Genomic DNA, 27,499 nt, shown 5'->3' on the forward strand with positions numbered 1-27,499 from the left:
TCTACAGTCTGTTCCCACAGCAAGTAGATACATCGAGTAAATACAGAAAAACATCCCTGCTCAGGGAGTAACAAACTGTCAGCTGATGGACAGTTCAGCTGAACTTTCAGAGATTCTACAGGATGTTCAAAAGTGAAAGAAGTAATCTGAATTTCTTCCATATTTAAATCTAAATTTGTTTCACCTCCTTGACAGCTAACATGCAGGACTGATTATGTACTTCTGTGGGATTCAGTAATTTTACAGTGACTGTCTAGGCTACTGCCATTGGACAACTCTCCCTATCATCAGGTGTATACTGTGTGAGGAGCTTTTGTTTTGAGATGTGATTAGCACAGATATAAGTATTTGCACACTTCTAGATAAATATTGAGAATAAATTCTGTATGCAGGTCCTCGAGCATCCAAGCCATCTTCCATCTTCCTACTACAGCCTCCAGAAAAGAAGAACAAAGCAGGGGAAAAGGGGAGAAGTTACTAGCAGCATCAGAAAAGTTACTGACACTGCAAGGGGAGACAAGAACTACAGGAGCAGCAATAAAATGTTGCTATGCCCACAGTGCAATGTTACAGGAAGGGGTCCAAGAATCAGAAAGTGGGATATTCTCCATCATCATTAACCAAAACCTGCAAGAAAGTGCAATTATTTATGGACTGAGGTTAAAATCCTTTGCACTCTCAAACTACCATCTATTTATGGGTATCTGAAGAGATCATATGAATAGAGAGAAGACTGAGAGGTAATCAGTGCCAAGAAGAGATTTTCCTAGACAAATACTAAGGAAAAGTATTCTCTTTCAAATTTTTCCTTTTTATTAAAAGTGGATTAGGCAAAGTCAGTGCTAAATGGAAAAAAAACGCAAAAAGAACACAAAAGTCTATTTTATCATACTGCCAAACTAAGATGACTGTTGATGATCATGAAAGGGGCATATTTTACGCAGGATGTTTTCTTTTAAAGACATCTGCAACTTCAACATCAGAAACTAAGCATCAGTATTCACAACATAATCCAAAACTACAAACATGAGTGATTAACAGAATCCACGGATGACTTACCATTGCATTTTGTACAGTATAAGGGAAAGTTTTCAATTAAAAAAAAAAAAGGGAAAAAGAAAAAAACCGTTTGATCTGGACACTGAGACTGCTATTTTTCTTACAGCTTCTCTCTGGCACAGCACCGAGTTTTCCACTATTTTGCATTCATACAGAATTGTAAAAACCCTTAGAGACAGTGCAAGTCAGCCAGTGGTACAGGGTGGAATCTAAAGAGAAACTGATTTCAGAAGGATGAGCAGTCTCTGTCTTCACATGGGGACAGAATTTTAACTGCTAACAATAATAAACACAATGAACTCCACTTTCCACTAGTGTCACATTTCAGGTAACACCTTTCCATATTCCCTGTTCAACACAGCATTCCACCAGTATCATTCTCTACTCTCAACAACCCTCCTCCTTTCACTGTGTCCTCACCATCTTTCTAAAAACACTTTAACTTTCCACCTCCTAAATCTGTGCCATGAGTTCTGCCTCTACAATTTCCTAGACAGCCCGTTGGTGTAGCACACCTCCATCTCCTTTCTCCAGTCATTTATTATTCTTTTCAGCCTCTCTCCATCTGTTTTGTCCTCCTGTCTCACATTCATTTTTTGTTCTGTCTTTGGACCATCTTAACATAGTACATCCCTCACTTCTGCCTCTGGCATTTTACTGTCCGGTAACTCCCAGTCACTCCCTGTGTCCTGGACCTCCAAAAATGACATCCTCAACTTCTTAATTCTCCTGTCTGCATTGAATCAGAATACTGAATACCTAAATACACTTCCTTTTGACTTCTCTAATTTAATATTAGTTGGCACAGGCCATTTAGAAGATCCTATAAATATGTTTTAAAACTTTATCTTCCATGAGTCAAAATAAAACATTTATCCAGTGCCATAGTCAATATACCAGCACAAAAGTTTATATACTTTCTGACATAATTAAAAAAAATTGCTTTCAATTTGTCAGGACAGAATTTCAGTTTAAACTAATTAGACCAAATAACCAAACAGCTATTAATAAGCTGCCAGTGTTTTTGTTCAAAAAACTGTTTGGTCGTACTTCTTAAGGATCTAGGCAAAGGAATCCAAACGATTATCTGCCCTGCCCAGCCTCTCAGAAGATCCTTCTGTTGTAGGATTACTGCGAGTTGAGGACCAGCTAAATATTCAACCTAGTTTTATTCCTGTCAAATTTTTAGCATTTAAAAATTACCAGATTATAAGTTAGCCTGCAGAAAAAACCTTAGTTTAGTTACCATATAGCTTCTTTCCAAAATAACGAAAGAGTAAAAAGTACGATACAAAAAAAAGGTGGCCACAGCCTTCAAATGCTATTTAAAAGTCCTGCAAATCATGTACTTCAGGCAAAACATTTACCATATTCCAATGCAAAAAGGTTTGGGCTTTCATTGCAAAGCACTCAGAAGTTTGATAATCCATATTATTTCTACCAATGCATTTTATAACTTCTAATTAAAAAGGAAAAATATAACTAAGAGAATGGTATTTGTAGTATATATTATTTTAAACATGGTCTTCTGCTGTATTCGAGAGCAGACAGCAGACGGTTGTACATAATTGCCCATGTTTCTGATCACATACACATATACGTTAAGTGCACAGTGTTTTTTGCAAATGTTTCTTCTGTTCATTAATAGAATTTAAGAATCTTAACCAGGCTACTTCTACAAAAGGTTTAGCTATTTGGAAGATAGTAAAAAAATGAAAGTATTTTTTTGCAAAACTCAAGGAAAGAATGTATTAATGAGAGCAGAATATTGGTTGATCTATTTCGGTATCAAAAGTATTTATGAACAGGATTAATCATGTAAATACTAAGTAACTGTTCCCACTGTTGATACCAACACTGGAGTTTTGTTAATTTCAAGAACTTTTATAAACTCTTCCACCTCAAATGCAGAAAGGAAAAATGCATAGTTAGACTACAAGTGGCAGCTTCTCCTAAATCATTGATTTATCCTATTTGACATCCTGTTTAAATGTTTCCTCTTTCTCATCAAACTTGAATTTTGAAGACACTATACTCAATAACAGCCCAAACCAGTCAGCAGACTGACAGCATAAGGATAAAGGAACAACTTGGCAGGATTATCTTTACCAAACTTTTCTTTCATCTTTTCCCTTTTCTGTTCTACATCCTACTTCACTTATGTTGATGGGCTTTCTGGACTCAACACTACATTTTATCAACAAGTGCCATTTTTTGGAACACAACCCTGAGTAAAATGTGCTTTTATTAGTCAAGTATATTTTAGACAGTTGCATCCATTTTTCTCTTAATGAAATTACAAAATAGCATAAGAAAACTATTCCAAGACATGAGCAAGAAAGAAAACACGACCACTTTGTCCTATGGCATTCTTCATCTGTTACAGAGAGAGCATCCCAGATCTGAGCTTCACTGCAACACACCACTCTGGCTCCTGTGTTACCAGCAGTGCAAGATCTTAATAATACTCTCATCTTACTGTTTAGCTTTAAACACCAATTTCCAGAAGATCTGAAAGCAGGAATCTCTATGACAGGTCCTCTCAAAAGTATACATATTCAACATAGGAATCTTATTTACTGGAATAGCATATCACAGCAGAGCCTGCCTGTAGTGTGGTTTCCGTCTCTTGCAAAGCCCATCTCTGAGTGCAAAGAAAAACGTCTAACCTCAGACACACACACAGATGTGGAGCTCTCCAGCTTGGCAGACCTCTGCATCTAACTCTTGCTGATCAAAACTTGTGAATTTGCAAATAGTTATACACACAGTTAAGGTTAGACACATTTTCACATGGACTCAGGGGCATTTTCACCACCCCCCACAAAGGTGCCTACAAGTGTTTCTCTATTACTCCTATAATGTTTGAAGCAGCATACAAGTGCCAGAAAATCCTCTGGAAGAGGACTGCACTGTCCTACCCATTAGACTGAAAAGTCCCTGGACATCTGTGATTCCTAGTCCATAAAAACAGTTACTGTTGAGAAAATACATCAAAGAGGTCTGCAAGAAAAAATTCACTGGATGAAATCAATAATTATTAATAGCGCCAAGAGACATTAGCTCATCAAATAATCCTATACCTGGTAAGAACTTTTTTCCCCCTCTCAATAAAGGTAAAAATAGCATTTTTGTTTATATAGTTTAATTTTTTTTATTTTTTTAAAGGTTTGCTTCCAACCACAATTGATAACAGAATAAAAATATTTGTAAGTTTACATAGTCTTGGCATTATGTATTGTCTCTGCATCCCTGAAGACCCTCAGGCACATCAGGAGCTGGAAGAAAAGCTCTAGATTTTGCGTATCAACTCAAGGAAAGAAAACTGTCTTTTCACAGTGACATGAATCAGGCAAAACTTCCATCCAGTCCAGCAAACCAGAAAAACTACGGTGGTTTTTTTTTGTTTAAGACAAATAATCATCATTTGACCAGCAATAAATTTTTAGCTGGACGAGATGCTTTTGGTATCCATTACTCCCTGCCTTCCTAAGCCGACATTTTAAAGTTTTTTTAATTTGTGAAGTAAATTCCCTAAGGGCTATCCTGCACTTTAACAGACAGATTTTATTAATTGAGAACAACAAATCACTTGCAGAAAATAATCATAACGTAGGAAAGGCCTAGGCAGAGCTGTACTCTGAAAACCTCTTTGTAATTGTAGCCTCTTTAGACAGGCATAATCAATTAGAAGTGGTCTGATTTTAACCAGTTGCAGGCTCATTACATTGCATTCCCATTTCTGTTGATGAAAATCAGTTTCAGCCTGTGGCCTGGAACTCATATACAGCACTTCCTGGGGCCTCTTAGATAAACACATCAAGAAACAGTTTTATTTGGATTTGTCCTTCACCCTTTATTCATTGAAACAATTTTACAAATCAAGATTAGAACAGAGAAAAATTGGCTCATAACCAGAGATACACATATATGAGTAAAATATTTAATCTCAGAAAAGTATAAAGCTTCAGTTAATAATCATTCCTTAAAAACATTTAAATGGGAGACTCAAAACATTCATTTTCAACTGGTGAGTTTAGTCTTTCTCTTACTGTGTCATGGGACATTCAGTTTCTATTTAATATAAACATATTACTCCTTCCTTTCAGAAGAGCTTCTGCCTGTGATACATAAAATTGTCCCTAATGTATCTTGAAGTTTTCAAAACAGTATTTCTAGTCTAAGCTTTTACTCTTTGTAGATACTGCCTGCAATATGTAATTTTAAACCTATGCAGGAATGAAACTTTTAAGCAAGACAATACTAAATGAACTATCCTCGAGCAGACAGAATCTGCAAAAATAATTGCTTCCCTTCTGCAGAAATTGTACCTTGCAGCACCCAGGTTTGGTACAGTCCACATGAGCTTTGAAAAATAAATTAATTCACTACAGTCAGTAAATCCAGCCACAGCATGGTGCAGTCCCTCAGGCTCAAAGGGCTATTCACAAGTCAGAGGCATTAAAATAAAAGAGGGGATTTTCCTAGTGTGAAGAGGTCTATAAAAGCCTTTGCAAATGTGCAGCAATTGTTTAAAAACCAAAACAGACAAAAAACCAAAGATAACTGAAATAGGAAAGAGACTGCTAAAGGAAATGCAATGCTTACTAAGGAAGCAAAATGAGGAGCCCTCGCCTGAATACTGGTTGTTCCTTCGTAAAGGAAAATACACAAATAGAGATGAAGGGTGAGTGATAAGAATAACAGAAGAGGAAAAAACCTTCATATGAAGAGAATACAGAAAGACCAGAATGATTCATACTACAAAGGAGAATAATGGAGATAGAGGATCATGATTTAAAAAAGTGTAAAAATTAATATTCCAAAGAGGACCTTTCTTTTAAAAAGGATTCAAAGTAAAAGGGCGATGAGCCCAAATATGGTTGAAGGAGGCTCTGGGGGCTGTTTTTGCTTATTTTGTAAGTATGATACACAGCCAGACTTTTTAATGTACTGCAAAGGATAATCACTAAGGCCAATGGCATATGAGGACTTAAGAAACTTTATTTCATAGATATAAATATACATTATAATAACTATTTAACCCAAAAATACATTATAGACTCAAGAAAAAATTTATTTCTAGAGACATGTTATAGTGAAACTGCTTTATATAAGGTGGTGCATTCCTCCCTATAAAGCATGTGGCCCTCACCTAGTCACCAACAGCGGCCAATACCCAACAGAATGAGGCCTACAGGGCAACATTATCTGGAAATTTCCTTTACTGAACAGCATACCTTGACACCTGAGATACATGAGAGAGGAATGACTCTTCAGAGGACATGAAAGATCAGACTCATCTCCTGGAGTGCCCGATAACCCCAACCATCATCTCCTGGTCTAGTGGAAGTCACCTGTCACATACTCTCTTATGTCTGCATTCCTTTTCTGAGGTGTAGATTCTCCATCCTCCTGTCTGAAGAAGTTAATTTCAGACACGTTCACCATCAACCTGCTTTCCTAAAAACTATCACTATCTGATCTGTACATTCACAAGAAATCACACCAATTGTGATTAAAGGATTAGAATGGAACTACTTCTACCAAAGGTGTAGGTAAAAAAAGCAAACAGAATCGGTTTTAAAATTAAGAACAGTGCCCACAGCATGACTATCTGAAATAAAGAATGGTTCCAAAGACTTAAATGCAGTGTTAAAATTAGACATTAAGAATTTTAATGGAATGACAGAACTGTTCTTTAATTGCTTTCCTGGACTGACAAGGTAATTTATTACTCACTTGTTCCTAAGAAATTAACAAAACAGGCCCATAAGGAAGCTAGTTACAGCTGACTGAAAATGGCCTACACGCTGCCACACTTGAAAGGGTATCCCTTCCTTCATATCTTTGTTTTTCTTATTGTTTAGAACTTGTTTTGTATTGTTGCAAACTATATTCTGCAACACTATAACCACTGATATTTCTGACTGGTCCTTCAAAAAATTCACAGTGATAAAGAATCAAAATAAAAAAAAGAAACTGAAAGAAACTCACAGTTGTTTCTTATAAAACTTCTGAACACAAAAAAACACTTTCTCTGAAACACTTTCAAGTGTCTCATGAAGGAACATCTCTGTGGTTTTCTGGAAAGGTTAAAGTAGCAATATTCCAGGGTCTGGATTTTGTTTGTATTTATAACCTTGGATCAGAAAAACATTTTGGAACATAGGATCTTTTTTGTTGTTAGCCATTCTAGGACTAGGAATACTGCACGATCATCTCTTCAAGCTTTGACATGGAGCCATACCTCATTCTTCTCATCAACAAAACCTAGGACTAGCTCTTCAGAAGGCAGACAAGAGGGCACTTTTACAGGAAGCAGCTAAAGGACTCTAGCATTCAGTAGATACCCTGAGTGCAAGTAATATACTATTGTTTCTCCAGATTCAACAGAGCTCAGAAATAGATCCAGATATTCCAACCAATTTATAAAACCACATTTGACCTACCTTGCTTTTTACACTTCCCCAGGTGAGTACTCAGCATCACAAGGACATCAAGATAAGCGGCTCTGGTCACCAGGCAAGGATTTACCCTAAAAAAAACCCCAAAAAACCAAATTTCTAAAGATTAAATCCTTATAACATTCTGCTCAGAAATAGCAGTGAAACACACCGGCTTGGTGTGTCTATTTTAATTAATGAAGATCAACTACCGGTCAAATTAGACTGCATATACAAAATAATTATGCAAAGTTATCTAAGCTTCACTTCCTGGTCCATTCCAAATGAGAGTCTCCCTTGCAAACTGGGTGTTGCCAGTTTGCAACACCCTTCCTCCATCCATTCCACCAAATCACAGCTTATACATTTAATTATTATTGGATGAATCAGCTTGCCCTGGCAATTAATGTGTCTTTGTTTTGTTTATAGATAATGTGTGTACTAAATGCATTAACGAAAAGAAGTCTTCAGGTCTTACTGTTACAGCTCATAAAAGAGAAACTTCTCTTGAAAGGTACACCTCTCTCACTGTTCTGATGAAGATCATGCATGTTTTTAAAATTACGTATTTCTTTTCCCAGACAAGAAAAATTGGGATTTTGTGTGTGTAATGCAATTGGTAATTAGATACTTTCTTTTCCACCTCTTCAATTTGCAAGTGATAGATATTTACTTTCTCTTCAATTAGAAAATTAAAATTAGGTTAACAACTTCATTTTTCTTTGCATTGCTATCACTCTCTGTTTCAGCCAAGAAATTTGTTTTTAAAATATAACTTCGAATGTGAACAAACAGGAAATACAGTTCAAAACAGAAATTATTTTAATGAGACCAATGGGACTTGTACTAAAACAAAAACTCTTAGAATCAAGCAGCACAAGCTTAAAGTATGACTAATTATGTTCAGTATTTCATTTTTATTTTATCTGGCACTGTCTTTGTATGCTTATCTTGATGTCTGAAACTCTTTCAAAAAATTGTTAATTAAAAAGGTTCCAACAAACAGTCTCAACCCTAGCATCTTTAAAATTCAAGGAAAAAAGCTTTTTCAAATAAGATATGTGATCATGACATAAAAATGCAAGGTTTGAGGTTCTTACGTAGTTTTGCAGCTGTATCTGCCTATGGAGAGCTAGCCTATGAACCTGTTAAAAAAGAGAACTTTAACCAGAAACATTGCTCTCACCTTCAGTAATAAATTCTGCAATAAGCCCAAAGGACTTATGTTTTCTTTTATGGCCTACAATATCAGGCATCCATTTAACACACACCAGACTACATACTACCAGGATCTCTCTTTTAAAGAGTTTTATTCTCCTTTTGGACACTTTCTTAGTAGGGAAGTAGTTTAGGTTCATAGCTCCAAGAACTTCTCCATGCTTGCTTCCTACCACTTTCCTTAGCACAAGAGCTAAAACCTTGCCTGCTGAGAAGATGCACATCCAGTTAGAACTGATGCCATAAGAAGCCAAAGCAATTTTAATATGACCTATTTCGGAAGAATTGTATTAGGCAGATTTAATTTCTATCCATCTTTGCTAAAAAAAAAAATCTCTTCTGTATCTTGGGCACCCAGTTGTTGCCTAAGTTGTTCTTCACAAACCTTTGTGAAAACACCACCAAGAAATACAGAGTTAGGAGTTCAACCCATGAGAAAACAGAGTGACCGATTGGTCAAAAGCTTAGAAGAAAAAAAACCACAAGAGGCCTCTCACAAGTACTCATAAAATGGATTAAAGCAGCCACAACAGACTTAAGATGAAGAACATAACGCCTACTGCAGTACAGCTCCCTTGAAAAGAGAAAGATTTGCTTATTATTCCATCTTTCCAGTGGAAAGAAAATTTCCAATGTACAGACTGTGCCTTGGGAAAAATATGACTGATGCAACTGTTACTGAAGAAGAGGCAACAGCAACACTGACGTGGTTTTTTATTCTGGTCCAGCTTTTAAGCACATAACACTTCATTTTGAGTATGTACATACACATGTTTTGATTTTGAAATGAGACTTTGCTATCATAAAACATGCCAAACGTTTGTTCTTGGCTGGTTCCGTTGCTCTGGTGATGCTAGTGAATTCTCATCCATATGTGCCAGACAGACACAACAGGAAATTCAGTTTTCCAAAACCAAGAAATTTCAGTGTTGTTCAGACTGTAGCAGAAAGCTCAGTCTTGAAGACAATCAAACTGTGATTTACATAACAGACCTGACAGCCAAAAATCACATGCTGAACATTTCAAATGATGGACTGCGCAGTATTTAAGATGACCTGTTCATGCAGAACTTCAACAATAAGAGTGGGAAGAGTACAAAATGTTTCTTTTTTAACACAGATATCCAAATGAAGTGGTGTTCTCATAAACAAGATTTGAGGAAATCTGTCTCCAAACAAGAAAGTCACATCAGCAGCAAAGGTGGGAGCTCCAGATATCTGGAACAGCATTCATTTTTTTTTTTCCCAAAACCCAAAAATTATTTTATCTGCCTTCCAACAAGGATATTAATGGAAACAAACAGATCATATGCTCACTCCAGATGATAAACTGTATGTGACTCTGAATGGGGTTAGAGCTAGAGATGTTTAGAATTCTCATATCTAAGTGTATATCCACACAGCAATGAAAAACGGGTATCAAAACAATACTCATACTATTACACACATATACTAATAATAGGCTAATGATGTCAGGGCAGAGATCCATACCTGATTAAAGTAATGCTTTATCTACGTTAGCCAATTGGTTGGTGTAGCAGCAGCACATTTGGAATTCAAAGAGCTGGCACCAAAGATCCAATGGACACCCTACACACTGCGCCAGATGCATTAAACCATAATTTTCAGAGGTTAAACTTGTGGCTTTTGTTTCTGCTTGGATACAGAGTTTATAGCCAGCCTACTCCAGGAATCTCACTGTATTAAGAAGCTTACCCCTCAGTTTCTAGCACTCCTTCATGATGCTTTAACATCACGCTTGACTGTCCAGGTGGAAATGAAAATCAAGTCACAGGCAACTGCTAAGTTAAATTTCACTAACAGCCAATATTGCAGAATATTTCAACACATCTGACTGAAGAGAGGTCAAAGGCTGTTTGCTCCAAGTAACATGTAAAAGGCAAGCACTATCACAGACTTGACCTGCCAGGCACAGGGAAAGAAGACTCCTGCGACAGGCAGGGACAGAAAGGATTACTGCTTAGCAAGCACAAGGCAAAGAAGAAATATGTTTCTAATTTAATCAAGGAGAATGAAATTATGACAGGAGGAGCTGCTGTGTCCCTACTAGATCATCCAATGAGAAAAGGCTAAGAGAAAAGAGAATTGGAATCGTTCAGCCTGGAAAAGAGAAGACTTCAGGGTGACCTAACTGCAGCCTTCCAGTACCTGAAGGGAACCTACAAGAAAGATGGAGAGAGATGTCTTACAAGGGCATGTAGTGATAGGACAAGGGGCAATGGCTTCAAACTGAGATCAGTTTAGATTAGATATTCAGAAGAAACTCTTTACTGTGAGGGTGGTGAGGCACTGGAACAGGTTGCTTAGAGAAGTTGTGGATGCCCCAGCCCTGTGGAAGTGTTCAAGGCCAGGTTGGATGGGGCTTTGAGCAACATGGTCTAATGGAATGTGTCTCTGTTCATGGCAGCGGAGTTGGGACTAGGTGATCTTTAAGGTCCCTTCCAATCCAGGTGATTCTATTGTCCTAGATAGAACCAGCTGATGAACTGGGACCAGTTCATCACTGTGTGGGTGTAACCCAAACTGTGTATTCTACACCCTCCATGCCATTTTCCATAAACTGTTAACAACAGACCATTTGCAGCAGCTGCCCAGAGCACACCTGACCCCTCAGGCTATAAGCTGGGTGTTAAGAGGCTTGTGAGATAGGAGGATGCTCCTATCCTCACACCCACTCATTGTGGAACTCCCCACCCTGGGGGAGATACTGGGCACTCCTGCCTGAACCTGAGTGTAATCTTGGGGTCTTGGGACTTCTGGTACCATTTATTAGATCCAGAGGAGGACCAGAACCTTGATCGGACTGCAGCCACTACTTTAAACCAGACTGCAATTGCCACCCTTGACCAGACTGCGACCAGCACTCTCACCAACAGGTTTTCCCCCTCTTTTTAGTCTGGACTCAGGGGGACCACATGGGGCTCAGCACAGGGGCCAAGAACACCACATTGTCCATGCCCCAGGATGCTGGGTTATACATCTGGGTTTTGTGGGTTAAACCAAATGTTTGTCCATATAATTGTATTTATGGTGTTATTTTTATTAAATTGTAACTCTGACTTACAATCTCTTTGGAGTGGGGTTCATTTCTCCTGCCGGTTTACCTTTAAACCAGCACATCTATAATCACAGAACTCCACAGAACACATAAGGTGATTGAAACACAAGTCAGAAAAGTTAAAGGGACTGAAGGTTTCAAATGGCTTACACATATATTTTTGTAACTGCCCAGAGCTCCACCCCAACAGTATCTTCAGTGTGGAGGAAATAAGGGTCTTTTTAAATTTTATTTTATTATTTTAGGTAGGCATGGCTGAACAGTAGAAAATACGAAAACGCAGGAGCCAGTTTCCATATTATTGACACTTCATAGCATATTTCTGGATTAGATCCTAAAATAAAAGTCTTCCAAACCTGGCCAATTTCTTATCATTAACGCTGAACAAGTCATTGGGGATAGGATGGTCAGACCTCTTTCTATTTGCATTTTCAATTCTGGCATGTTAATATAACATTAGAGAAGAGTTCAAGTCACTTGCAGGAAGAAACCTTGAGTTAGACATTAAGAGTCTAGGGATTCTTTTCAAAGAAAAAGGTTAATGGAACCAAACAGTCTGTTAAAATCCACAGGCTCCTGTTCAAATGCCTATGAAGAGGTACTCACAGAATATAATATGACCAGAGTAACAATAAGCTATTTGTTTTCAACAAGGAACTGCCTGGTAGGTGAATCAGGAAGCATACCCTGCAGGAGATATTCCCCTCTCTGTAGATGTAAATCAGACTGGGCATGTTCAGTAAATCATACTGGGGGTTGTTCCAGCTGGCTCTGGCTACCTGCAGTAGCACCAGGACCGCTTTGATTTCTGCTCTGCCTTTACCTCCTTTAAGAACCACTGACTGCAGCTTACGTCTGTGTAACATGAAATCAATCCTAGACTCTCACAGTTTGGAGCTCTACAAATATTATTTTTAAAATTTTTGATTCACCTATTATAGTTAAATCATGCTGAATTTGAGGTAATCATTGGTTTGCTTATTTTGGATGGCAGATCTGATGCAAACCAAAATGGCATTTATTGAAGGAATCAGCAATATGTGGCCACAGACCTCCCGTGCACTTGGCTCAAACACATTGTTTCAACTCTATCAAGAACACATGGCTTAACTTCTAAAATTAAGTTTCTTCTGTATTACTGTTTAATTTTAAAGAAGATCCACATTAATGACTTATGAAGCAAATTATCTTCTCTTCCAAGGGAACAGTGCAAAGGAGCAAAGAACATGGAAAGCTCACACATTTGGCCTCAATTCTGTCAGAACACTGTGGAAAAGCTTTAAACAAACTAAACAGACAATCTCTTGCTCCTCTAACCATGAAGGTTTGAAGAGGCTCTTAAACAGCATTTCCACTCATTACAGGGTACTACTTATAAGCACATAGATTTCTGTATACAAATGAGGATGCCAACACACCTTTATGTATAGCAAATACCAAAGAATTTTGAGGCACAACTCAACATTCTCAGTATCTCCTAAAAACCCCCTGTTTTCAATGACACTAAGTCAGATGACTTAAAAAGCTAACAGCTATTTTCTCCTGGCTCACTCCTCTTTTCCCACCTCACTTCAACATGAGCAACAGAACTGTAACATTAATTTATTGCATTTGTTACATAAATAATACAGATACAAGTTAGTGATTATGAAATCAAAGCTGTTTGTCTTAATGTTTATTACAGTAGGTTTTGGTTATTCTAGAAATTCAATGTTTTCCAAAGAGGTAGTTTATTTTGCTCATATTTTTCCTCCTTAGGAAACAGATGTTGGAAAACTATTAGCAGAACAAGCACTATTTAATATACAGCGACTTACAATATTTACCGAACATTTAACAACAAAAATCAAAGCATATTTCATCAAACTCTCAATAAGGACTTAAGAAATTTCAAATGCAACCTGACAATCAATGTCTATTAAATAAAAATCCATAACATCTCTTGTGAATTAGTTTAGCTATAGGTACCTTAGTGTAGTTACGTGTCTTGGGGATACCTAAAACCTCTTGTAAAAGGTCTCAGAAAAGCTCTGTGTTTCGCACTCTCAAAGCTTTTAGAAAAGTCTGAAAGATTTCAAATCTTCCAGCCAGTGCTGCTCTGTGAATCTTATTAACCACTAATCTTATTTCTCAAATGGGAATATAACTTTATTAAATAACTAACCAAATAGAATTCCCACATAGTAACATGTAACATGTACATCACTGTTTTGGTCACAGTAAAGCAATATATAATTACACATAGTGTCAGACAATATTGTTTTTAATACAGTGTTTAAATGACTGTTAGCCACTTTTAATCTGTTCACTCAGATTGGTTACTCTCAGCCCCGATCTTTAAAAACTGATAACAAGATTTGGATAATGAATCAAGTTAATGTAGAACTCCAGTCAAAATTATACAACTTACAAAGTCACCTACAAATCCTTGTATTTCGGCCAAAAATGTCACGACCCACTCTTAAGCGTCAGGGTAAAGAAACCAGAGCTGACAAGACTAAAGGGCAACCCTTTCAAAGGCCAATTCATAGCTGCTTTGTGAAGAAGAGAATCATCCTTATGACTTGTATGACTGTTTTAATTTCAATTTCCAAAGTGATCAATTAATTAAATGAACTGCCTACTTCTTCTCTGGTCTTTAATGAAAAAGTCACTTTTACTGTAATGCTGCATGTTTCTGGAGCGTTTGGAAAGGCAAAAAAAGACTGAAATTCCCAGAAGGAAGACCTTTTCCTGTAACTGAAGTTATCAGTAGCATTTTAGAAAAAGTCCTACATTAAAAGAAAACTTGCGATCATTAAACACGGCCCCAGTCTTCTGGTTAAATAGCATGTTATTGTCAAAAAATTTTATATTTTAGCTGGCAGAAAATAAATCAGTTTCCTGGTGATAAATTTAAACCCCAAATTCTCCTACTTTCTAGCCACCAATATTCCATACAGTTTTTGACTCCGACAGATAAATTGGTTTCCTGAACATCATATTCGAGTTAATACACAGGATGCTATTGCACAAGTTCTTGTACTTCTGAACTTTAAAAACATTTCTGATAAGTCAAAATTTTACAAACAATTGAGGCTGGAATTTCACTTTTGTCTCTACAAAAGTACAGGAAAGAATTCTGACTAAGTCCAACATGTCTTAATGCCAGGTAGTACTTGGGGACAGGATCTATACAACTTCCTATTTGAGGTTTCCCAGTCTGCCTTTGTCTTCCATAATCTTAGCTTTTCAGTTTGGCACACTGGCAACTACATTTTAGGTTTGCAGTATATCTTCCCTTCCCTATCAACTCCCAGTGTACTCCTTGCTGAAAAATGGCAAATCTCTGAAAAGCATTCCTACTCGTGGAGGCCAGATTCTTCTGATATGTGACCTGCAATTTTGTCAGCTAAAATATCTTCTACGTGCGCCAAGAACTGCATCATCTGTAACATCTGCGTCTTGATACAGTCAACTCTACATAACCCTTAGAGAAATATCCATAGGGAGCTTTATCCTTGGAGGGTTGCTGATGAACCAGGCCAAGCTGGCTGTACTGACCACATTTTACCTGCAGAGAGATTTGGTAATGATCACTTGTCATTTATGGAGGCGACAAAGCTTATGGAAATCATTCCTACATATACAATGAGTGGCTGATTAAAAGATTAAATCTCTCAGTGTTTTGGTTATTAGCTTTCAAATTCTGCAGTATTCTAAAGACTGAGGTTTTGGGGGGAATATTTGTTCAGAAGGCAGCCTTCATATTTTAATCTATTTTCTCTCAGAGTCCACATCTGTAGCACTCAATCAACATGCATGGCCTTGCTCTTGTCTTCTTGAGGGGACATTAATAATGGATTTAATTATTAAACTTTGTCCATAGCATTTTTAACCATGTAATACAAAACCAGCACATCAGTGAACATCACAGCCAACAGACCTACATCTAATGGAAAGCATTTAAAAAAATAATAATGAAGCCTGCACTACCAAGTAATCCTTGCTGAGTTCCTGGAAGTGCAGGAACACCCGCACAGAAACAGGAATACAAACATCAAGTAACGATGCATCTGCTTGCCCACTTGGTGCTGCTGAGACCTTCTCAGAGTAATTACCGTGTGCACAGTACCCCTCACTTGCCCATTCTATAAGGACAGGTCATCCAGCCTTATAGAAGGTATTTTCCCCAGAGGGAGTTGCTAGTCTGGTGATTTAAGTTTTTCTACCACCTCCAAAGCCAGACTATTATGTTATCATTTTCCCTAATCTCTGCAAAGGCAGAGATTTTATTGCTTCAAAAAGGAACTGCACAAATTATTTTTTTTTGTGATACCACCAAGAACACCCTGAGTTTCAGCTATTAAGAAAAATTAATTTGTGCTCTGGCTGTCCTCAGTGAAGGATACAGAAAGACTGTGTTTTGTTGGTGTTGTTTTTAGCATACCTGATTGATAAAATAATCCTGTCTCTTCTTTTTTGTTCTCTTAATGAGAACCTCATGTGATTCCTCAGCAACATCCTAAAAACCTTAGAGGTCAAACTAATCCCATGTGTAAATTTAATGAATTTTACACAATTAACATCAGGGGGCTTACTTATTAAGAACAAGCTATGAAAACTCCTATGTTTATTTAATAAAAAGCATTTTCAGATATGAATGAGGATTTATGTCCAAAATCTGTTATTGTACATGGTTCGTGCCTTCTCTGAATGTTGTACTAGTGGAGAGAAACATCTTAAAAAATCTTATCCAAATCTTAATATTCCTGGAATATTCATATTTGAGTGAGGACTACACCTATGAAGCCGAGTCATAGATTATTTTATTTTATGCAAAGTACATCTTAAACTTCAGCCTTAAGTTCAAACATCTCTACTGATACCCAAAGTAGGTGTTCCAAAACATGCAATCATCAACTATCTAAATAAACAGTTTGTAGCTGTGTTAAGGATCATGTTATCAAAACTGCTGAAAGAGCGGACTTGGAGAAGCACAGAAACCTAAATTAGCCAGCTAGAAGCACGTAAGAATTAAATTAATGCTTTCAAGAATACATTTGTGAACAACGACACGGTGTTATGACTCTGCTCTCAAAAGTAAAGACAAACGAGGCTAAACTAGGCCCATACATCAAAATGTTGCAGATTAATAAATTACTGCCAAGCACCTGATGTGCAGTAACTGTTCATAACGGTATGCTTTGCTCTCAGCTGGAACAGAACAACAAAAATTTCCCTTCATGTTTTGTGTGTGTAAGAATACACAAATGAATTATTGCTCCAGCTGATAGGAAGTTAACTTTTCAATGTGAAACCTGGTAAATAGATTTCCACAGAGCAAAGCTCAGTTATTAAAACTATTTTCAACTTTTGAACATAACTGTATAATGCATACAGATCACTAACAAACAAAGGTAATTAACTGCCCTTCTCAACGTGTAGGTTTTAAAGACAGAAATGAAGAAGTGGAAAAGTCAGAAAACAGGAAGATGCCAAAGGCAGACAAGGGCATTTGAAGGACAGGGAGGTTTGTCTTGATGCAGTGGAAGACGCAAGGGTACCACCTGAAGAGGACTCCTCTGCCAAGGAGGATGACCTTACATTCTCCTTAGTTCTTGGATTCTTGATGTTTTGAAAGCACAAAAACCCCCCTCCAGCTCCCAAATAAGGACCACTTCAAAAATGACACAGAGGCTGCTAGCAAAGCTGCAGAGGGCCACGGGCATCTTGCACCTATATCTAGGTACGCCTGCATGTGCCACTGTTTTGTCTTTAACAGCCTGCTCACCAGAAACTACTGCTGTCTCTCCTAAGAGGCAGTGAGAAGAAAGGCATATTTAGGTTACAGTCTGAGCCATGAAGTCCTGAAACCACAACAATGCCTCCACATTCCTGCTTTGGCCTAAATGCACCTCACATGAAGTTCCTTCTAGAAAGGACCTAAGACTGGTCATCTGCCTGTTGTCACTCACACAGTGCTGTCAAAAGTGGAGGGGTAAAAGGGACACTACAGGTTTGATGGAGTGCCATGGCCATCAACTTGACAAGTTACCATACTCTGTAGCATTATAAAATACCAGTGGGATTTCCCTCATTCAAAGCAGTCATAGTTAGATCATCCTAGAGTCAGCATGGAGAAAAGTGAGCAGCAGTGAACAGCGAACCTGGTTTTGGGCCTGAGCCTGAAATAACTTTTGCATGTATTTGTTGTGTGAGGTCAAATCTTGTGCCCCCACATCAGGACCTATTTGTATTTGAACAGTCCCAACCATAGAGAGCTATAAGCAGCAGCATTGCAGAGCACGGGTTATTTGGGTTGTGAACCTAAGTACACACATGGCAGGTGGCTCGTTCCACACCAACCAGGGACTCTGCAAAATGCAAAGCTAGTTGGTTTTATACAAGGTTGTTCCACATAAGTTATTTTCAAGAAAGCAGCCTTCTTAGAAGTAAACTTTCCCAGTGCAGACAGGCTCTCAGCTCAGAAATGGCACATGGCTGGAAGTTAGCAGAGTTATGTTATTTGACTTCTGGCAGAACCTCAAAGTCTTTTCCCCCTCCTGTGGTCTTCAATAAGAAGGAGGGCGGAAAAAAAAAAAATCAAACCCAAAGTACTGGAAAGCAGCATCCTACAGCAAAGCTGTGCAATGACATGATTACACAAATTTTCCAATACCAATACTTTGCCATGCCAAAGGCTACAAATAAAACAAGAGAGAGATATTTCTGGGACTTCTGTACAACAAATTACCAGCTCCAAAGGCTGCTCTTTTAGCTTTCTGTATTTATGAAGCAGAAGACATCTAGAGTTTGTCTTGTAAATCCCTGGTATGCAGTTGAGCTAAAAACTACTGTTTTCTTTTTTTTCCAAATTCATATGACAGGGCTTTGAACTCTTTCAAAGGTTTAGAGTGATAAATTGATTATTTTTTGAAAGTTTTCACCACATGAATTTTCATCACTTCATTCCATCATCTCCATTCTCCAACACAGCAGATTTTATATATTTTTTAAATTTCTATTCTTCTCAAAACCCCCTGCACCTCCTATACATGAAAAAAATACAATGAACTAAGACTGGTGTGAAGGTGGAGGAAAGCAATAACATTATTATAACAATTTAAACTAACAAACAGATTTATTCCAAAACAAAATAAAAAACACCAAGTGAAGTATAAACCCGCAAATGTAGTGAAAAGATTCAACCATCACCTTGAGAAATGGATGGAAGGCAGGTCTTATTCACCAAAACATCAAAAATGGAAATACTGTTTCTGAATACACAAAAAAGTTAATGTTTTGAAGATGTAAAAAAAGCCAAGCAGAAAAAGCAACCATGTGCCATTAGTATGAGAAGTCTGCCTTCACAACAGACAGAAAATACCAGTTGAAAAAGTGAATGCTTTATGAAATTCAATTTGGGGAATGTGACCTACTATTTTATTCTCAAAAGGAAAATCAGATCTTGGAGTGGGGAAGGAAGAAATGAATATATTACAGGGAACGTGCAAAAGCTTCTTGAACTATTCTACACCAATACATTCTGATAAAAGGAAATTACATTCAGGCATTGAAAAAGCAAAAGAACTCCCAGACCAAAACCCAAACACAGAAAAAACCCCACCCAGTTCAGGAAACCACTGAAGAACAATAGTTTCTCCTACAGATACACACATGACAAGTGAGCTTCATTTTTAAGAACCACATATGCAATCCAAAATTTTTTAATTTAAGATTCTCGGAGAAGTTTGTTCCATAGTATGAAGTACATAGTTGAAAGAACACCAGCAAGAACTTTACAGAACTAGCACAGAAATGTGATTGAAAATTGATGTTTGGGAATAATTTCCCATTTCCCCAGACTTGTGAACCATTTTCCTGTTAAATCTGAACTGGTTTTTGACTCATTTAAGATTAATAGTGAGTGCCTCTAATACCCTCTTTTCAAACAGTCACTGTACTACAATATTGGCAACATGCTAAATTATCTCCTTACAAAAAAGGCTGAAAAAGCAGATGGAGACCCATTATTTTTTCTCTGTTGTGCTCACTCTCTTTGCCTGAACAGAAAGAAGGTAAGAATGACTGTACATAGACCGAGGGTCCAGCCAGCCATCACCCTCTCTGACAGTGACCTGCAGCAGGAACATACCAAAAAGTTTAACAACATAGCAAGAATAAAGTGCTGGTTTACTGATACTCTCTCCTAACATCCAGAAACCCACACAGGCGGCCTTACTCAGTCTCAAACTCGTTGCCAAGCAACCTCCTAATACTCGTTTAAAACAAGAAAAAGAGAAACCAACAACAAAACCCTCCAACCCCATCGCTGTTCACCTCCACCCAGCCAACTACAAACAGTAAAGCTGCACACTGAATGTGGGAGACTAAAAGTACCAGAAAATACCACCTATTTCAATATCTTTTTTTGTTTTGGTTGCTTGTTTTTTTATATGTTTGTTTTGTTTTTTAAATTACACCACACTGAATATATTTATCTCAAGGAGAAAGTTAAGAGGTGAGCAAATTTTCTGTAGTCTTAAGTTAAAACTCATGTGGAAGCAAATTTGGGTAACAAATATCTCGATATTTTACTTGCTTTTTTAGAGTTAAGAAAAAAAAACAAAACAAAGAAAAAAGAAAACACACCTTAGCTCCAAGTGTGCCTAAGGACCTATGGCTGTACAGACTCAGCAAGAATGATAATGTACATTAAGAGACAGAAACTCTTTTTGCAAATTTTAAAAACCCATTGCTTGAAGTTAGTGTTGCAAGCCTGTATGCTCATAATAAAATAATTTACTATCTGGGGAGAAAGACATTTTAAAAAACATTATGCATAATATTAACTGCATAATGGAGAACGCAACACTATGAAAAAGAGGCTACAACAAACTGAAAAAATAAAAATGTGCTAGACAGGGGGTTAATATTACACATAGAGCTGTGGCTTTTTACAAGCAAGTGAAAGAGAAAATACATCTCTTAAGGAAAATACTTATACCATGCACCAGAATTTCTTAGAGATAACCTGAAAACATTTCCTTTCCAGAAATGATAAAAATAATAATGATAATAAAAATAATAATGATAATAAAAAAGTCACTAGAAAAACAACGTAAGAGTCAGTATTAATATTACTGATGTATTAAAAGGGGTAGTTCTGAAAAAATACTTTGAAAATGTAGAATTTATTTAAAATCTGTAATGATCAGAGCCTGGCCCTTACATATTTGCTGTAAGAAAAGGAGGTTTGAATTATGAAGCTTGAGTATCTTTCTACTAAATTGGGTCTCCAGTGATTGGGGGTTTTTCTCTTTCTAACAGTATCAGTGGATTTAATTTAGTTACATAAATTACCATTCTCATTTAAAGTCTTAAATATGTTTATGCTGAATCAAGTCAACAGATCCAGCAAATCCACCATGACATCTCCAATCAGGCAGAAAGCAGATGCACAGGAAAGGAAAGCATAAAAACAGTGACACTTGCCAAAACCTCTGTCTCAATCTTTAAGGTTGCTGATGAATTTCTTGAGCCAACTGTGAAGTCTACATACTCAGTAACCTCACTGGACTTTTCCTGGATGACTCTCTTAAATCATTGGTTAAAAATTCAGACAGGTTTAAAACCAAGACTATCGTATATCATGGAGTTCCACAGCTAAACTAAAATTACATGAAAAATGTCATTATTTTGTTCCTTTACCTCTGCTATCTTGGAAGGGATGCTAATTTCCTGTCCCTTTTCTATGTGACTCATAGAACTAATTTTTTTCCATGTCATCCCTTAGTTGTTCCTTTTCCAGGATAAAATAAGATATCTTAGGCTATTTAATCACTCCCCAGGTAGAAACTGTTCTATACTTTCTGGTAGTCTTTATGCTGCTTCTGATTCCTACTGTATCTTCTTTGTGATTTACACAATATTTGAACATACAACACAGATTAATATACAAACATAGGTGTGTTTTCTCCCCTCTTGGGCTTTACCAAGAACCAGAGTGATTTTTTTCAAACAAAAAATCTGCTCAATCAACTGTTTCGTTCATGAGCATCAATTCACAATTATTTACACCAAGTTTTATGTGCCATATCATCACTCTCACACTTGTGTAGTTCTCAAAGATCAAATCTATCTTGATTACCCAAACTCAGGTAACACTGACAGAAGACTTCTCAACCCACTAGACACCTCCCTTCTCCAAACCGCTTATGATGTTGGTTTTGATGATCACAAAGAGACACAGGTTTTATCAGAGATCCACACCAGGCTGTACTGGCAACCTCACTCCACGGTGCAAAATGTAGAATATTCCCAGTCATCTATCTATGCAAGGATTTGTGCTCTTTGTCCACAACGGAATCCTTTCAAGTTTTGGGAGGGAATTCTCACAGGTAGGAACTCTCAAAAGCAATTGATAAGACTAAGTAGATTTCAAAAAAAAAAAAAAAGAAAAAAGAAAAAGAGAGAAAGTAAAGAAAGTTCTATGTAGGTCACCTCAAGATAGATGAACTTATGAAAAATGTTTCCAAAACTATCTTGGATTGTTTGTGGACAGCTAAATCCTTTTGATAGTTTAAACGATTGCTATGATATTTTCCTACTAATTTTTTTGAAAGGTCAAAGTCAGAAAAATAGGAACATAAAAACCGTGTACATGGGCATATTTTTCTTAGTCAAGAAAAAACAGTTATCCTCAAAGTGTCTGCTTCTGTAGGAATTTTCATTCACAGGTTTTTTTTCTTTAATGACTGAACTACAATGTTTTTTCGTCTTTACTTTTTAGATAAAAATCATCTTGATTAAAAATCGGCAAGCCAGTACGGCATCTAAGTTTTACATATTTCTAGAGAAATAAATGTGTCCATCTTGCTAAATAAAAATAAAAAAATCAGCCAAGCCTTTCATATGTTAGTAAAATATGTGAATAAATCACAGATATTTTTTGTTTTATCTTACCTTTTAGCCAGCCATAGTTTGCTTCCCAAACAGGTAATGATGTCAGTCAGTCCCTGCTGAAAGTCCAAACTAACGAACTGCTTTGATTCTAAGTATGACTGCAGCAAATGAAAAACCTAAATAAATTAAAAAAAAAAAATATTAGCCACTGCTCTTCCTCCAAATAACCCTAAGATGAAACAGCCACCTGCAAAATGAACAACTGTTACTCAAGGAAAAATACATATTCATTTAGCCTAACAGGCAACAGGATCCTTAAATCCTTAAGTTGCCTAGTCTTTAAAATTCACTTTTCTCAGTAATTGAACAGCAAAGCACGGAAAGTGCTGGAAGATCTTAACCTCCATGAAGTGAATGGAAGGCAGCAGGATGAACACTACTCCTCTGGCCCTTGCCAACTCAAGCATCCCTCAACTTTCAACTTTCTTGTGGTGCTGCCTGCTCACCAGTGCCAGCACAACTGCTTGTGGAGCTCGCTGGCAGCTTGGCACACTGGATGGAGTGGGGCTGGTTGCATCATACAAGTACAACCAGGGAGACAAGGAAGGGTCTTAAAAATATCATGAAGGAAAGAATTCAAGAAAACAGAATAGAAAGCACAACCTGTAGCTTTCTGGTCAGACAGTTAACAAAACAAAATGCTTCTGTTCTTAAGAGACCACCCTTTGCTATTTAAAAACAGGTTTTTCCAAGTAGAATTGAATATATAGAAATGCGTTAGGAAAAAGAAATTAGTTAAAAAAAATGTATAGTCACCTAGATCATAAGCATGAAATGATAATATTGGACAGTGAAAGAAAGCTGACACCAACTGCACAGTGGAGAGGGACTCTCCAAGCCCATCCTCTCTGCATGTGGGAGAGGGTGCATGACACACACTTCTGACACAAGTGACAACATCCATATAACGCCACTTAGTTTTTACTTTTACCATTAACGTGCAAGTGAACAGGAAACACCTGGATGAGTTAATTTCTAAGTGGAAAAACACAGAGATAAACAGTGCAGTACTGAAGCCTGAAGGGAAAGATCTTATTCAGGTTTAGGAGTTTTGCACATATATGCGGTTTAGAAGCTGGAATGCGACGAACAGGGTGATAACACTCCCTCCTCCTCTAACTTGACTTACAGCCTCAAAACCTGAAATTCTGTTTGCTACACAGGTAAGTTACATTGATAGACAAGTCTTCTATGCAAATTGAAAAAGTACATCTGCCATTATTTACTGAAACTGGCCACATGCAGAATTTAGGAAGCTTTAGCGGTGTTTATCAGATCATTTTTGAAAATACATAGAAGAGCATTTTATAAGGAAACACTTTTTAACATGTCAGAGTATTAGCACTTCATACTTGCAAAGTGACAATTTAATGACTAATGGATCAAGCTGGGGCCTTCACTTCACTTTGGGAAAAGAAAAACCTTTGTATCCAGATTTTTACATCTCAGATCTTGGTTTCCCACATTCCAGCTGTCACTTGCTCCGGGGGCTATATTTTTTTGTTTGTTTGCTTGTTTTGGAAACACAAGCACTGCCACATAGCATTAGCTTGACACAATTTCATCTGGGTTATTTTTTGTAAAATTATTCAAGTGGAAAAACAGCTGCAGTCATTTCAAATAAGCACAGAAACAGAAGAGAAGAGAGTCAAGAGTACCTAATCCATACAAATGTTGAGGCAGGCTCTAAACATTCTTTGATGAAACAAATGCCTGTCTAACTGTTCTAATCCTGAAAACAGCCAACAAAGCAGATTCCAAAATACTTGTATGCAACCTCCTCCAGTGTTTCACCCTCAAAATCCAAGCTCTTGAGGTAAGGTGTTCCTCTCCGCTCCCACCCTTGTCCTCACAGTACATGACTGTTCTCTGGACACTATTCAGTCAGTCCAGATTTTTTCCTAGTGAGGTACTTATTAAACACAGAGATCCCACTGGGGCCCTTTGACAGGAACAATGAAATAAACTCTCATCTCCCTTTGTTAGCAGGTGCGCTGTGGGCAAGACACATCCTGGAAAAACAGCTTGTGCTTCTTTTTTTTTTAAATCTTGTGAAGTCCTCTGAACTGAACACCATTTTTTTGATGGTATCTTTCTAAAATGGCCTTTCTGAATTTTGATCTTTTTCTACAAAGCACTTCACAAAAGTGCAAGCTTGCAAATATTTCAGAGTGTCACCAGAGATCTTTACCTTGAATATTCTTCTTTAGTCTGCTCTTGTCTGTGCAACTCTCTTTGCTTATTAAAATGGTTTATGTAAGTATCCACTCAAATTAACCTTCACGAAAACCAACACACCAAGTTGCCACTACTAATAGTTTCTCTGTATTTTTTACGGCTTGCCCTTAATGTCTGTTAAGTAATGGACATGACAGAAGAAAAAGAATGACAAAGGAAAATATATAAGCAAAGGCTCTTCTTACTGCCTTTTATATCCACTGCTAATTGAAAACCATTTAGTGCCTTAACCTTTCCAATTTTATTCTTCTGTGCTTGTGTTCATTTCCAGGAATGAGAAGGGATTTACCTCTAAGCAATAATACAAAATCTGTTTCACAATTATGAAGGGGCTATCATATTTTTCCTAGAAGCTTAAATTAATTTAATCTCTTCAGCTTTGAAAACAACTCTCAAAGTGCCTCCCACATGAAGACAGGAAACCTAAGTAGTTTGATACTTCAAGCAAAAGGTCTTGAAAGAGAAAGGACTCATGCAAGAGTTTGATGCGCTTCTGAAAAATGCTATTATCCATCAAAAATAATGTTCAACTACAGTTTATCCTGGTTTGACTTCTGACATATTCAAAATCCTGATTTTCTTGTTATTTCATTGAAAGCCCTCTATCGTTTATTCAGGTCAGCTCACCAAATTTTAGAGACCTAGAAAGCTTTCCCACAAAGGAATTCTTCTTTCAGCATGAGATTTTAGAATGCCTAAACTAAATTTGAAATTGTAATTAACATCAGCATGTTTTATTCAAAGCCCAACTTTATGTAAGCAAAAACCAGAGACAACCAAACAAGGAATCTGTAAAAGTTAGCTTCAGTAGTGCTTCACTTCCATCATGTGTGACACATCACTCTTTGGCTTCCATGTAGCTTCCATGATCTAAGACTACAAGCCAGGCAATGTTTGCCTGAGGAGGTAGCAAGTTTTATGAGACTGTTTGATATAGATAATAAAACAGACAGGCTTTCCAGCACATGGCTCTCATCAAGTCCAAAATTCTACATGATTTAAAATCCTCTGCTAAATTCCTCACACATAAATGCAATGAGGTCATGATGTTCTTTGTGTATGTGGCATTGTTTGTTTATTACACCAAGGAAATACATTAATGATTTTTTTTCTTTTTAAAGGTAGTTTTACCAAAGATTTGCACTAACTGTAGAGGCAGGTTTATGAAGACTTACCAGTTGACAATGATTATCTTTAAATTTGACATGAACTAAATACCAAGAAAGCAGCCTGAAAACATCTTTGACATGTTCAGAGTTCTTTTCATAGGACTCAAGATACAGCATTCAAGGAATTGTCTGCAGTTCCGTGGAATCCTGCATTAAAGATGGTGAGTTCATGGATGCTCAAAAACATTTTCTTTCCCTAAGCAGACTGCTCAGGAGTCAGGCTAATACACCAACAGGACTGTAGAGACTTCCCATCAACCTGTTAAAATAGTGCAAGCCATGGGAAGTCCAGATACTTGGATACATAATGGGTAAGTGTCCAGTGCTTGACCATTCTGAGACCCTTTGGTCCATGAGGTTCTACTAAATCTCAGCCAGCATGTCTTAACCTGTTGCAGATAAAACCACCTGCATGGGAAGACTATTTAGTGCAAAATAACACAGAAAAAAACCCAAACAAGTCCCACCAAGGCAGCTCAGGTGTGACACTTCATCCTAATGAGCAAAACCCCAGGACCGAGCATTCCAATGAAACTGTGTTCTGCTCTCCAGCCATTCCCAGCTTCCAGTACCTTCCTTCCCCCTCCTTGGCATTGTTGATGCTTCACCCTTGTTTTTCAGCAGTAGAAGCCTCAAGAAAATGGGAAAAAGCAGAGGAGGGTGGGGGACGGAAAACAGCACAGATATCTTTCTGTCCTGTTCACATCCATCCCCCACCAAACAGCAGCCTTCAGATGTAACACAGACTTCTGTGTCTCCCTGTCGTGACATGAGAAAGTTGAGTGTTTTCTTTGTACCCAAGTAGGCCTTAAGACATAACATCTGCTATTTTCCAAGTGTTCATTTTGGATGATCAAGTGAAAAAATGCACATTGCTTTTTTAAAAAAAACAAATATTTAAATGATTAGACATCAGCTAAGTCAAAAAAAAAAAAATCACGAGAAGCAGGAATAGACATTTTTCTCCCCCACACCAACTTTGATATGATATGCAGCAGATCATTATCTTTAGCAGCTCAGCATATCAGCTTGAATTGCTGTGAAATACACAATTAAAATAATGAAGCAATGCAATGATGAAGGAAAACTCCTATCAAACACAAAATTTACCAAGTGAAAATTTTTTTTATGGCAAGAGAGCTCTCCTGCATACATATACAGACACTGCAAATATATATACCTCTTAATAGTCACAAAGTTGATCTAGTGTGACACATTTTCTGTCTAACAAATAAAAATTAACATTTCATAGCACTAGTAATAATTTTATAGGAGGAACTAAGGTTTTCAAAATTTACAATAAACTTTTAATTTCAGACATGAAAGTGATTAAGTGGATACTT

General features: G+C 37.2%; 1 protein-coding gene across 3 annotated transcripts in view; it reads right to left on the reverse strand.

The window, feature by feature from the left end:
* Positions 1-27,499, reverse strand: part of THADA (THADA, armadillo repeat containing) — a 164,922-nt gene that overhangs the window by 39,894 nt on the left and 97,529 nt on the right. For all 3 annotated transcript variants that reach the window (XM_027641212.1, XM_027641210.1, XM_027641213.1), the window contains exons 30-31: positions 22,750-22,865; positions 7,512-7,597 (exon numbers count right to left, since the gene is read on the reverse strand). In XM_027641212.1, the coding sequence (XP_027497013.1) occupies positions 7,512-7,597; positions 22,750-22,865 (202 nt within the window). The remainder of the gene's footprint in view (positions 1-7,511; positions 7,598-22,749; positions 22,866-27,499) is intronic.

The sequence above is a fragment of the Corapipo altera genome, unplaced genomic scaffold (assembly GCF_003945725.1).
Source record: "Corapipo altera isolate COAL_440 unplaced genomic scaffold, ASM394572v1 48b, whole genome shotgun sequence".
Taxonomy (NCBI): domain Eukaryota; kingdom Metazoa; phylum Chordata; class Aves; order Passeriformes; family Pipridae; genus Corapipo; species Corapipo altera.